Source organism: Melitaea cinxia, chromosome 15 (assembly GCF_905220565.1).
Source record: "Melitaea cinxia chromosome 15, ilMelCinx1.1, whole genome shotgun sequence".
In the NCBI taxonomy this organism is placed as follows: domain Eukaryota; kingdom Metazoa; phylum Arthropoda; class Insecta; order Lepidoptera; family Nymphalidae; genus Melitaea; species Melitaea cinxia.
The window spans coordinates 9,700,006-9,713,140 of record NC_059408.1 but is presented as its reverse complement, the minus strand read 5'-3'; the positions used below and the strand labels follow the sequence as shown (position 1 = coordinate 9,713,140).

The window sequence follows — 13,135 nt, the reverse complement described above, 5'->3', positions numbered from 1 at the left end:
TTTTTACGAACAAATTTTACATGATTAAAAATCCAACCCATAACACGTACAAATGATTATTGTTACCGTTAGAGCGGTTTTGTAAATATGTTTGAAATAATCAAATGTTTTCATTGTTACAATAACATTTTTTGTTAGTACATCATGAAAGCATTTTTCTTCCATAATAAAGCATATATATATAGAAAGAAAGAGAGAGAGACATTTGCTTATCATATATATATAATTTTCAGACTTGACGATAATTACGACCCCTTCGTGTCAGCAGCTAGACAGATGAAAGAACTTATGTCCTCGGACACAAATATACCCAAAAAACTAAACACCTCCAAAGATTCCAATAAAACCTTACCTAGTTTGCGTCCCAAAGAAAAGCTATCCACAAGCTATCGTAGTGATAACACGAAAATGATTAAAGACACTATAAATAAGACATATCAAAAAACACCTGCATTACAACGAATGAAATCTTTTGGTAGCTCAACTAATGATAATAGTAGTAACTCGTTTGGTGGTAGGTGTAGTTCGTTTAGAATAAATCGGAATGATAAGAAACCTAGTCAAAAACTTAATACGACTTTTACAAAATCTAGTAAAGAAAATATTAGTTCAACTGAAAAAAGTTACCTGAACCGTAGTAGTAACTTAAATCGCTCTTTTTCCAGTTACTCAAATTCTAGTTATAGTACTCCAAAATTAAAAGATAAGATTCCTAAAATATCTCAATCAATGCATCATGGTTTTCAACGCAGTATTTCAAAAGAACCATTGAAATTAGAAAAAATATCAAATAACAAAATCGAAGAGCGTAAAGATTTTGTTAACCTTGACTCTATACTATCTTTTGACAATACTTCTATGACAGACAGTAATTATATAGATCCGCGGCTAATTAATGAAAATGACAATTTGCCAATTAATGTTAATACAATATTAAACAACCCTGATATAATAAGTAGTATGGAATCATTACTTACAACAGAAAATTTACCTGCTAAATTTGAGTCGTTTAGTTCAGCTAAAAACAATGACAAAAATATAATAAAAGACGCGACAAATAAATTTGAAAACATTGATAATAATTGTGGAAATAAAGTAGATCCGCCATTATTGAGTGAATTCAGTTCCCAATATGATAAAATCATGTCGTCGTTAGAACAGAGTATCGCTTCAAAGACTTCAATAAGAGATGACGATTCTCTTTGTGAAGACTTTGATCTAGAAGAATTTATGATATCATTTGATGACGAAGTTCATAAACAAAAAATAGAAAATAAACGATCTTGTAGCTCTACCACTAGAGTAGTCGCAAAGTCAGATCTTTCGAATAATGCTGGTAGCGAAACGAAAGTAGTTAACTCTCCAAAACTAGTAACTAATGGTAGTAATGGTTTGATTCCTGTTAACAAATCCAATTCTCTTGTTTTTAGCAGTAACAATATCGTGAGTGATAAAATTTTCCCATCCTCTATTAAACGTTCCACTTCCCTCCTTGATTCCATTCAAAAGAAAACGGGAACTAAAACTGATAATAATAAAGGTCGTCACAAAACTGACCAACTTGAAGAAGATCTGATGCAATCTCTAAAGGATTTTGACAAACTTTATGAATCTGAAAGAAATGAAAATCAATCGAACAAAGTGACTGTAAACAACAATAAAGTCATATATAATGATAAACCTAAAAAAGAATTTCGTCGAAAACTTGAACACAAATCCATCAAAAACGAAACTACCTATAATGGAAACTACACACCCAATGGAAAATCGACCAATGACTCAGCATATAGCAGGTTAGTCAGGTAACTAATAATGGTTATATTTGTAAATATCTAGTATATTGTTAAAAATTATGTAATAATTGTACGTCCTATTTAAAATTTTCAGTAAAAACTTCAAATAATGATACATTATTTTTTAGCCTTAATAGAATTTCACCATCGAAACTTTCTTTGTGCACTGTCAAAGATTTAAATGGAATTAATTCTCTGGAACCTGTCGGTTCGGATACAAACAGTGGCCACAAAGATGACATCCGGTCGATATCTAGTGAAGAATTCTTAGCAATGGAACGGTCAGCAGAGTTAGATGAGCCGTTAACTCATTCTCAAGTACATAAGGACATAGCTGCCCCTGCTATAAGCGGTAAAAATAACCTTTTTTTAATATTAACACTAGTTTTAGAATCCGGTGTCCCTATTTAAAAAAAAAACTTTTAAGAATATGTGCATAATTGTAGCTTGCTTTAGTCACAGAAAATAAAGGGACATAATTATACCATATCGATAAAAAATCCGGACTATTTAGCTCTATTTTGATGACTATTTTAACCGCGCGAGTCCCACCCTATGAAAACAATCTCATAAAACATGGACTAATGCAGACCAAATTTTCATACCGAGTTATAAGAATCTATCAGATCTCATACTCTCATATTCAGATTTTTTCCATAGGGCACTTTCACTTTATTTTATTATTGAAATTTATTATTTGAATACATTTCTACAGATAAAATCGCCAGTACCCGAGCATCTTCCAAGCATAGTCCTGATTGGAGGTCAACACAAGAGACTCTCAGTTCGAGTGGTTCTGAAACGTCGCTACACCAACATCGCCGAGACTCGACCCCAGCACCGCGTCTCTCCCGCTTCTGCCACGAGTGCGGAAGTAAATTCCCCGTAGAGACTGCCAAATTTTGTATTGAATGTGGTGTCAAAAGACTTGTTGTGTAAAACGAAGTGCAGAGTAGATGAGCGATTTTTCTAGTCTAAATATTTTTGAGGTGTGTGTTGCTTTGACCTGCATTATTGCCATTAATTGTGGCCTAGTGCGACGAACGTGGAAAGTTAATAAATGACATAAGGGACATAATTATCTGTGTTAATTAAAAGAAAACTGAAGTTTACGAACAAATATAAGTATATTATTAAGTATTTATTTAATTTTTAAATTTTAAAATGGCTCTCCATCATTTTCAGTTAAATAAGGATCTACGTTAAATTTTTAGTAAAATCTGACGTTACTCCATTATAGCACAAAAAATTAATAAATATACAGTAGAACTATCTACAAAAGAATAAGTAAATAACTTAAATTGAAAATTATATTTGATGTAATTTATAAATTTAAAAACAGTGTTACCTAATTTGATTGATGAAACAGCCTTTATGTAAGTGCCTTTACCTGGATGAAATGATTCCACGAAATTTACCTCAGATCCTATATCCTTATAAGATTTTTTACATTTTAATTAAATTATCATAACCTGGGGCCAGCAGCTTTCAGTTATAATATCTGTGATATGTCGGAAAAATTTAAACACATAATCTTGCAAGTTGAATACAATTGAAAATTAAGTGCCAATTTTGCTTTGAATAAAAATTTTGTGAATCTATATTTTTATTTGTTTTGTATTTGTTGGTAAATGTATTTTGTTTTTAATGATTTAGTTGAACTTTCAATATTTCTAACATTTAACATCTCTTCTAAATGTAGCCATTTTAACAAGACTGATTTAATTTTCAAAAATTCGAAAGTATAATTCTAACGTTATTATGAATTGTTTTAATAATGATTACATCATAATAAATTAACACTTAAATCACTTTGTTTTATTTCTGATCATTTTCTTGTAACCGTTAATTAATTTGTTGCTTTCATCTCATTGTAAGTTTAAGTAGGTACATAAATGTTTGCTCGCAAACAAAAAAAAACCGACTTCAATTACAAAAGTAGTGATTAGATCTCGATCAATTTAAATGGGACCACAAGACAAGCATCGGCTTTCGATCAAAACAAGAATCATCAAAATTTATAAACAATAAACTGCCACTGCTGTCTAGTGGATCTCGTATGTAACATCATTGTTTTGATCGATAGTTCGAACCGAAGTAGTTTCTAATAAAGCCATCTATCGGTCACCTATTGTTACGACAACTCATTATATTTTGATCAAATTTAAAAGGAAATACAAGGCAAGCATCAGCTTTCAATTAAAACAAGAATCATAAAAATCGGTATAACCAGTGAAAAGTTATGCGGTATGAAACAAACGTAGATCCACGAAAAAATAATCAAGCAAATACGTATTAGATATAACTTGAAAGGTACTTGTTAGATCTCAATTAAATTTCAATGGAACCACAAAACACACCACCTTTCGATAAAAAAAAAGAATCATCGAAATCGGTCCACCTAGTAAAAAGTTCTGAGGTAACATAGGTATGTTTAAAAAACACATTACATACCTACATAACATTTAAAAAAAAGTAAACAAATTGAGAACCTCCTCCTTTTTGGAAGTCGCTTAAAAACATGTTTATTAATCTATACAAATAATTAAAATTGGAGAGTCTGTTTGTAATATTAAAATAAACTCTTTTTAATAAATGCATATGGAAGATACCATGTATTATTCATATGCATTGTCATTTTACAAATTAAATTTGTAGTTGTTGTAATTAATTAATTATACTTAAAATTAAAGTCACCACAATTCGGAATCCAGATTCTGCAGAGAAGAATCGATAAGAAATTCCGCAATTACTCCTATAAAAAACTGTGTTTTGTTATTTAAACATCCACACATCTTTACACTTCAGCCTTTTTTGGTATCGCAAGGGACCCCATTTACGAGTGACATTCAGGTGATAGTGCTGTGTGGCTACGGCACTAAAGAATTTAGCCACCCCCTCTCTTCCCGTGGGTGTCGTAAGAGGCGACTAAGGGATAACAAGGTTCCACAACCACCTTGGGACTTAAGAAACCGACCGATGGCGGGATAACCATCCAACTGCTGGCTTTGAAATACACAGGCCGAAGACGGGCAGCAGCGTCTTCGGTGCGACAAAGCCAGTACTGCGGTCACCAACCCGCCTGCCCAGCGTGGTGACTATGGGCAAAACACATGAGTTCACGTTATTTTTGGCGTAAACTTGTGGAGGCCTATGTCCAGCAGTGGACTGTATAGGCTGTAATGATGATTCAGGTGATAGCCTATATCACTCATGAACAGTGTAGCTTTGATCAATATTTGCGAAGAATACAAACAACATCTCTACAAACCAACAAAGTTAGAAACTTTACCTCTTTATAATATTAGTATATATGTGTGTGTTTGTGTTTCTGTGTGTGTATGTGTATGTATGTATGTATGTATGTATTGTATATATGTATTTGTCTTTTTACTCGATAATTGATATCGTCTTAGGTGACACTATTCGTCACTTCTCTTTGTACATTTCCCTACCGCTTTCACTTGCCGTGTCCTATATAAGGTTAAGGTTGTCTGGTTATTATTATTATTTATTCTTTTGGTAGCATTATTATTTTAACAATAATCATATTCTTTGTCTGAGGTATTTTCTTGTCTAGTTATATGTTTTCGTGATAAATGTTGCTGATATTCTTCTTCAGTAATATCCCCACTAATATCCCTACTTTATATGAACAACATAGATCACATGCATCTCTTTTCGGTTGAAACAAGGCTATGTAACTTTCAGAACATCTTCAAAAACTTTTCTGGAAGCCACTCCCTGTCTTTTTTGTTACTTTTTCAACATAGATACGGTATAGTTCACGTTTAGATTGTATTATTGGCTCTAAATATAATTTCGTACTTCCTTTCCTGCAGTAGTGAGAAGGCATTATGGGCATATTCCATAAGAATGTACAGAGTTTTATAGCAAAAATAAACCACAGACGCGCTTCCGGTGTCATCAAGATCACTTACGCGGTATCGACGCTTGCCGGCCGAAGATACGCGGTATTGTTATTTTGCGATTTCTGGCTTTCTATATGTCGAAATAAACTCACATTAAAGTGGTGGCAGTCAATCAAGATTTTGCGTTCATTGCACGCGAAAACTTAAACTAGCTACATTTGTCAGAAACGCGGTATTAACCAATGCTAGTTACGCGGTTTTGCACTATCCCCGACGATATATATGTTGGTTAATTATCAGAAAACAGTAAAATTGGCCCTTAATGTATAAAATAGAAAGTATTATTACAGTTATTTGATATATTTTTATTAAAATTGGACAATACTGCTTATTGGGATAATACTAAACATAAAATGCTACAAACTTGAACAAATTGAATTATCTTTATTTAAAACGATAAAAAAACATTTGATTATATTAAATTAGTATTTACATTTACCCTTACTAATATTTGTCTGAGTTATAATCTTAACATGCTTTTGTAGGCTTTTCTGGTCGGTAAAGCACCTCTTACTCTTAGTCTACGTAAAGCTTCTCGGAGATGTTTTGGCTGCAAAGGACCAGATTCACCAGATTTTTCTAGTACCTCTAGTGCTGTAAAAATATAATTATATTACACAAACACACACAAACTACTTGTTATTTGTTGTAACGATAAAAATTAACAGTTATTAACATCAAGTAGTACAAATGTTGGAAAATTGACCATTAAAATTAAAGGTACTCAGTAAACTATGATTTGATGATCTTAATACTTTTATAGAAATATCAAAATATTGTGTAAAGATTAATTTGATAATTTAGGTCTAATTTATTATGTTATCTATAGTTTTTAAAATATTTACGTTATAACTTAATGCTGTGTGGCTATGGCAGTAAGAATATAGCCAACCCCTCTCTTCCTGTGGGTATGGTAAGAGGCAACTAAGGGATAACACAGTTCCACTACCACCTTGGAACTTTAAAAAGCTGACCGATGGCGGGCTAGCCCTCCAACTGCTGGCTTTTAAATACATAGGCCGAAGACGGGCAGCAGCATCTTCGGTGCGACAAAGCCAGCCCTGCGAAGCCAGCCCTGTGGTCACTAACCCGCCCAGCGTGGTGACTATGGACAAAACATGAGTTCATGCCATTTTTGGCACGAACTTATGGAGGCCTATGTCCAGTAGTGGATAGGCTGAAATGATGATGATAATAACTTAATGAAATTTTACTTCAAATATTTTCCCAGGTTTAGATTAAAATATAGAAAGAAATTTTTTTTTAATAAAAACTAATTATGCCAAATTTACTTATTTAAAAACAACTACAAACTATAGATTAAAAATCAATACAAACCTTCCTCAACAACCTCACCTACAAAGACTTTAGCAATACCAGACATGGCTATCACCACATTTTGTCCCACTGAACATCCTGTGATAGTTTGCATCAGTCGCTTAACTGCTGCTTTTGGAAAGGCTGCCCGACGGTACATTTCATATCTATCTAACTGTTCTTCAGTGAAGTTTGATACTAATACTCTTAAAACAAAAAAGAAGACAATTGTTATATACTCTAAAAAGCAATTTATGTATATGCTCAAATAGTAAATGATATAATAACAAATATATGCATCTAATAACAATTTGCTGTTCCACTTTGTATAAAACATTATTGTAATTGTAGTTATATAAAATATGATTGTGATTTTACATCATGAAGATGCTATTTTTGGGAACCATTGAAAAATATACAAATAAAACAGTAGAAAAAGAAATTTCACATCAATTGACTGGCCTGCACTTTGTACTGGCTTTGTGTGTTCGATTGCGGGTTCGATACCCGCCCGAGTCTGGGTGTAATATTTGTATATATATATGTATATATATATATATATATATTTGTAATATTTGTATATATATATTTTTATTACATATATTATATATCTAAAAAAAAAATAGTTATAACAGTCCGCTGTTAGCTGTAACACAAGTATTAAGTTGCTTATTATAGGAACAGATGACAGTGTGTGTGATATAAGATATTTATTATTTATTTTATTTATTTATTTATTTATATTTAATAGTCTAAAAGAGATAATAATAATTATTAAATATTTTTAACCCACTTCAAAAAAGGAGGAGGTTACTCAATTCGACCGTATATTTTTTTTTTATGTATATTCGGGGATAATTAATTTTTTTGTTGGAAAGGAGATATCCCTAGTTTGGTACCATGATAAGGAAACCAGGATCTGATGATGGGATCCCAGAGAAATCGAGGCAATCTCTCGAAAATCCGCATAACTTTTTACTGGGTGCACCGATTTTAATGATTTTTAATTTAATCATAGCCAATGTTTATCATGTGGTCACATTTAAATTTCATCGAGATCCGATTACAACTTTTGGAGTAATCTTTGATAATGCGTATTTTCTTGACTATTTTTTCGTCTACCTACGTTGTATTACTAGTCGATATAATTGAAGTCGGTTTTTCTTCGTTTGCCTGCAAACACAATTATAGAAGAAAAACTTAAAATAATATACTTCTATTTGTTCCATTTTTCAATATTGATAAAAATTGTGTGTTCAATAAAGACCTATTTTCAGAGGGAAAATACTCACTGCATTTTTTCTCTTTCTTCTTCTTCTAACTCTTTCTTTGATTTCTTTTCTCTTTCTCTTTCACTCATAAGCATTTCCTCTGTCATTTGATAGTCTAAGTTACTTGAAGATTCATTCTGCTGAAAATCATCCATATTTGGCATCACAAAGCTATCTTTTTGTGTGTCGTCTACATTATATTTTTCAACATCATTTTCAGATTGACTTTCTTCAATGTTCTGTGTATTGTCAAATGAGTAATCATTGATATAAGACTCATATTGATCATTCACATCCGTTAATGTATCACTTGGTGTTGTCATATAGTCTGAGGTTTCTGTGTAGACATTACCTAGACCTTCTATATCCACCTTATTTGTATCATCAGCATAATGCTCAGTTGTAACATTTTGTTCACTAATATTTTGTATGCTTTCGCCATAATTAACCAATGTTGTATCTTTAAAAAAAAACATACTTACATTCTTTTCATAAAATATACATTTTACTAATATGACTAATTTACTTACATTCTGGCTCATCTTTTAATAGTTTTTCTTCTATCTCCAAGGATATTTCTTGGGAATCATCTTCATTTGAGTCACTGTGTTCAAGTTCTTGAGCTAATTCTTCTTCTGCAATTCATATTTAAGCAATAAATTAGTAACAATAACAAAAGAACGTTCGTTTCACCATGTTGAAGCTACAGGTGGCTAAAACTTCGTCTTTACTAACTACCTCCTATTCAACACTTTTGTCAAGACATTAATGTTAAATATCCCTAGCATTGTAAGTATACTGCTTTATTGTAGTAAAATCGGTAATAAGGTTATCATTACAAACTATTAGGTCACTAACGTGATCGCTAATATTTTCATTTACCTTTCATCCTCTCTGCTTCAGACAAACCATCACTGTTAGTATTATCAGCCATTTATAATACGTTAAAATATCTTAATAAAAAAATATTCGTATTGTTGTAAGAAGAAACTCCGTCAAAGCACTTGGTGTTATATTATATTATTTATTTTAAGTATTATTATAGTGATTAACGAATTAACGATACAGTGAATACTTGAATAGTGACTTTAGATTATGTTTATGATCAAAGTTTATGATAGAGTGTGCGCCAAATAAGTCTGCGCGCGGCGAAAATTGGAACTAATCCCAGGCCGCCATTTTGTTTGTTATGACAAGTGGAGTGAGCGTATTGAATCATTGAATGTCTTGTGTATTTATTCATATTTATTGATCAAATTTCGTATTCATCATGCCAAAAGTCGTTAAAAGTGCTGGCAGATAGATTGTTCTGAAGGTGAAACGTTCTTGTGAATCAGAACGGGAACACAAGGGGCCAATTGTACCATTTTCTAAAGTAAGAGCTCGGGTTGCTTTCTTGACAGGTAATTTTTGGGGTGACCATTGCCTGGTATTTTGCCTTCGTGTGAGGTATTTTTGTTTTATTGGTATAGTGTTAGATAATCATACATCTGTTCGTTTCAGGTATTTCTGAACGCACTGTCACTCAAATAACTCAAGAAGGTAAAAAAGCTGAAGCTTTGACGTCAAAAATTGTAACCCCGGGAAAAAATAGAAACCGATAAAGTTTTTTGGAAATAGACAATTTTGTTAAGTGTGCTATAAGGCATATGATACACTCATTTTATGTTGTCCAAAAAAAAAGAAATTTCAACTGTTCATAAGCATTGGCTGGCATTGAAATCTGATCTTGATTTCAAATACAGCAAAACAAGTTTAAGGCGTATTTTGAGAAGCATGGGATACAAATATAAAAAGTGCCAGTCCAAACGTAAAATATTAATGGAAAGTTATGATATTGTAGCTTGAAGAGCTAAATTTATTTTAAGAATGCGTAAAAACCAGGAAGAAAAGCGCCCTGTCATCTACCTTGACGAAACATATATCCATGCCTCATATCACCTTGAGAAATGTTGGCAATCAAAATGAAGAACCAGGTCTTTTGTCATCGGATAGTACCGGTGCTAGTTGGATTATAGCTCACGCTGGCGGAAAAACAGGATTTGTTGAAAATGGACTCCTGATGTTTAAATCACAATCAAAATCGAGCGACTATCATGATGAAATGAATGCGAAAATTTTCTTGCGATGGATGACTGAAAAAATTCTTCATAACTTGCCACTTAATTGCATCCTGGTTATGGATAATGCACCATACCATTGCACTCAAATAAATAAAGCACCCACAATGAGCAATTTAAAAGCAGAAATGCAGCAATGGCTTTCAAATAATAGTATTCCATTTGAAGATTACGGGATAAAACCACAGTTGTACGAATTAATAAAAAAACACAAAAGAGAACTAGTATATGAAGTCGACTTTTTATTAAATCAACATGGGCGTGAGGTCGTGCGCTACAGCCAAAAGACGCGTTGCAGAGAACAATGTAAGTCAAGCTACAAGTGAAATATCCTCAATAACTGAAGCAGCGTTTAGTACTATAACTTCGGAGGAATGGATTAATGTGTGTCAACACGCGGAAAAAAATGGTAAACCAATATTTCGAATCCGACAGGCTTATGATGCTGTGTGGCTACGGCACTAAAGAATTTAGCCACCCCCTCTCTTCCCGTGGGTGTCGTAAGAGGCGACTAAGGGATAACAAGGTTCCACTACCACCTTGGAACTTAAGAAGCCGACCGATGGCGGGATAACCATCCAACTGCTGGCTTTGAAATACACAGGCCGAAGACGGGCAGCAGCGTCTTCGGTGCGACAAAGCCAGTACTGCGGTCACCAACCCGCCTGCCCAGCGTGGTGACTATGGGCAAAACACATGAGTTCACGTTATTTTTGGCGTAAACTTGTGGAGGCCTATGTCCAGCAGTGGACTGTATAGGCTGTAATGATGATGATGATGATGAGGCTTATGGATATAGAATTCGACAAATTTATAATTGATCCTACAAATGACGATGAAAGCTCAAACTCTTCGGACGATGAAATATGTGAAGATTCAGAAAATGATACAATGGAAGGCATTCAACCACTTGAGGACCACACTTATGCAAAATTTTAAAGTAGTGCTAGATGCCTAATGAACAATTTTGAAAAATATTGTCTGTTGTTTTTATTATTAAGTGGAGAAAAAAATAGGTTCATAATTCTTAATATTCCTCTCTTCATTATCATTTTGGTCGTAGTTCATTTGATTTAGCTAATTACATTTTTTCCTTATTTCCTATTTATGTCTATGATGTGAAAGCAATTTACCATAACTGGCAATATTAGCTACGTCCCAGTCGCTCGCAGACTTATCTGGCGCGCACTATAACTTGATGATAACCATGGAGTGACTATAGAGTATAAAACTCTAATCACTTTGCAGTTTGCTCTCTATTAGTGATGTACGCACTCGCACATTCGCATTCGTGAATATTCGCGATTTTTTAATATTCGCATTCGCGCGAAACGATGCGAATATTTGGCGAACAAAGAGCAGTGTTGGGTAAAGCCTTAGATTATGAACCATGGAATTTCGGGACTTTGGGGGGAATGGGGGAGGGAGGGTGGTGTACGCTACTCCTGGTACCACTGTCACACTTCGGAACCGGAGATATCCATGGTTAAAGTTTGAGATTAGAAGAAGAATTTCTCAGCTTTCACACGTTATTTTTACATTTCACAAGCATTTTTTTTACATTTCACATGTTTGAACAGGAGTACGTAAAAACGATCTCGACTGCAAGATCAACAAACGATACAACTTACGCTACTCATGCTCCATTGCGTAGCTTTTACTTGTTATTTTCACATTATGCACGTTATTTCCACATTTCACACGTTAATTTAACGTTTTCACACGGTTTTTTGACAATCGATACTACTGATGTTTAACAATTGAGAGATAGATGGTTTAAAAAAAATGGCGCGCCACTTATCGTTTTGCTCCAAAGCAATGTAAGCATAAATTCATTGTTTTTGTCTAAATAACAGAATAAGGTCTAAAATCATACAACCTTATTTCACGTTATGTTTTTTACCTAAATATATCTTATTTTTACCTATTTACTGTTATTTACGAAAGCCGTCGGACCCGGTTGTTATCATGTACACCTGACAGCGATCGTTACTCCTAGTAGGGAATATATCCGCCAACCCGCATTGGAGCAGCGTGGTGGATTAAGCTTTGATTCTTCTCCTACATGTGGAAAGATGCCTATGCCCAGCAGTGGGACATAACAGGCTGAAGCAAATGTAAATAAATGTACAATTAACAATACATTAATATATTACACCCAGATTCTGACAGGAATCGAACCTATGACCCTGGTACCGCAAGCAACAGCACTCTAGTAAAAAAAAAAAAAACGAGAATGTTATCTTAACAAAGCATGAAATATAATACATTTCACTAAAAATACGTAAACTACTTGTCAGTTGGTTTGACTGAACAAAAATGGTATATCATAATTATATTCCTTTGACTCCCCTTATCCAAAATAATCCGATAATTTTGTATCGGATTTGGTTACGGTTAGGTATGCGGTTAGGTTGTATCCAATGATCCGATAGTTTCGGTTACGGTTACGGAGTTATTTAACAAATAACTCCGTAACCGTACCGTATCATCCGTACCGTCTCTTTCCCTTAGGATTCTCCATCCTAAGGGAAAGAGATCCGATAGAATGAAGTGCTCACACACGCATAATAACTCGACTTTCTATGATCGCCTTTGGATACAAATGGCGATCTTTACTTCCAAATATTTCGGAAACGTGACACTTTAGGATACCATGTTATATAACATTTTTTGTTTGTATAATTGTCCTCTATCCAAAT

At 33.5% G+C, this 13,135-nt stretch overlaps 3 protein-coding genes across 4 annotated transcripts in view; 2 read left to right on the top strand and 1 right to left on the bottom strand.

Moving 5' to 3' along the window:
• Positions 1-3,601, top strand: part of LOC123660279 (general transcriptional corepressor trfA) — a 40,930-nt gene extending 37,329 nt beyond the window's left edge. The window contains exons 7-9 of the mRNA XM_045595374.1: positions 234-1,793; positions 1,922-2,145; positions 2,509-3,601. Of these exons, the coding sequence (XP_045451330.1) occupies positions 234-1,793; positions 1,922-2,145; positions 2,509-2,732 (2,008 nt within the window). The 3' untranslated portion in view covers positions 2,733-3,601. The remainder of the gene's footprint in view (positions 1-233; positions 1,794-1,921; positions 2,146-2,508) is intronic.
• A 2,408-nt stretch (positions 3,602-6,009) lies between these two features.
• Positions 6,010-9,483, bottom strand: LOC123660315 (transcription initiation factor TFIID subunit 11). 2 transcript variants are annotated; one of them, XM_045595416.1, is made up of 5 exons: positions 9,196-9,483; positions 8,844-8,948; positions 8,335-8,773; positions 7,082-7,248; positions 6,010-6,319 (listed from the first exon to the last, which is right to left on the bottom strand). In XM_045595416.1, exons 1-5 carry the CDS (start codon positions 9,245-9,247, stop codon positions 6,186-6,188), a joined length of 897 nt encoding a protein of 298 aa, XP_045451372.1. In that variant the 5' UTR covers positions 9,248-9,483; the 3' UTR covers positions 6,010-6,185. The 2 variants fall into 2 exon arrangements, with proteins under 2 accessions (XP_045451372.1, XP_045451371.1); XM_045595415.1 differs by having other exon boundaries at positions 7,064-7,248; positions 9,196-9,472.
• Positions 9,484-10,240: 757 nt separating this feature from the next.
• Positions 10,241-10,759, top strand: LOC123660150. The gene has a single exon (XM_045595252.1). It carries the CDS (start codon positions 10,241-10,243, stop codon positions 10,757-10,759), a length of 519 nt encoding a protein of 172 aa, XP_045451208.1.
• Positions 10,760-13,135: the final 2,376 nt, after the last annotated feature.

Bases quoted from the DNA above. Each gene is read 5' to 3' on its own strand.
- LOC123660315 (XM_045595415.1), bottom strand. From the start codon at position 9,247: ATGGCTGATAATACTAACAGTGATGGTTTGTCTGAAGCAGAGAGGATG. The intron at 8,774-8,843 runs GTAAGTAAATTA...TTTTTTTTAAAG, and splicing joins ATTAAAAGATGAGCCAGAAT to ATACAACATTGGTTAATTAT. The intron at 6,320-7,063 runs GTTTGTATTGAT...ATATTTTTACAG, and splicing joins AGGTGAGGTTGTTGAGGAAG to CACTAGAGGTACTAGAAAAA.
- LOC123660150 (XM_045595252.1), top strand. From the start codon at position 10,241: ATGCCTCATATCACCTTGAGAAATGTTGGCAATCAAAATGAAGAACCA.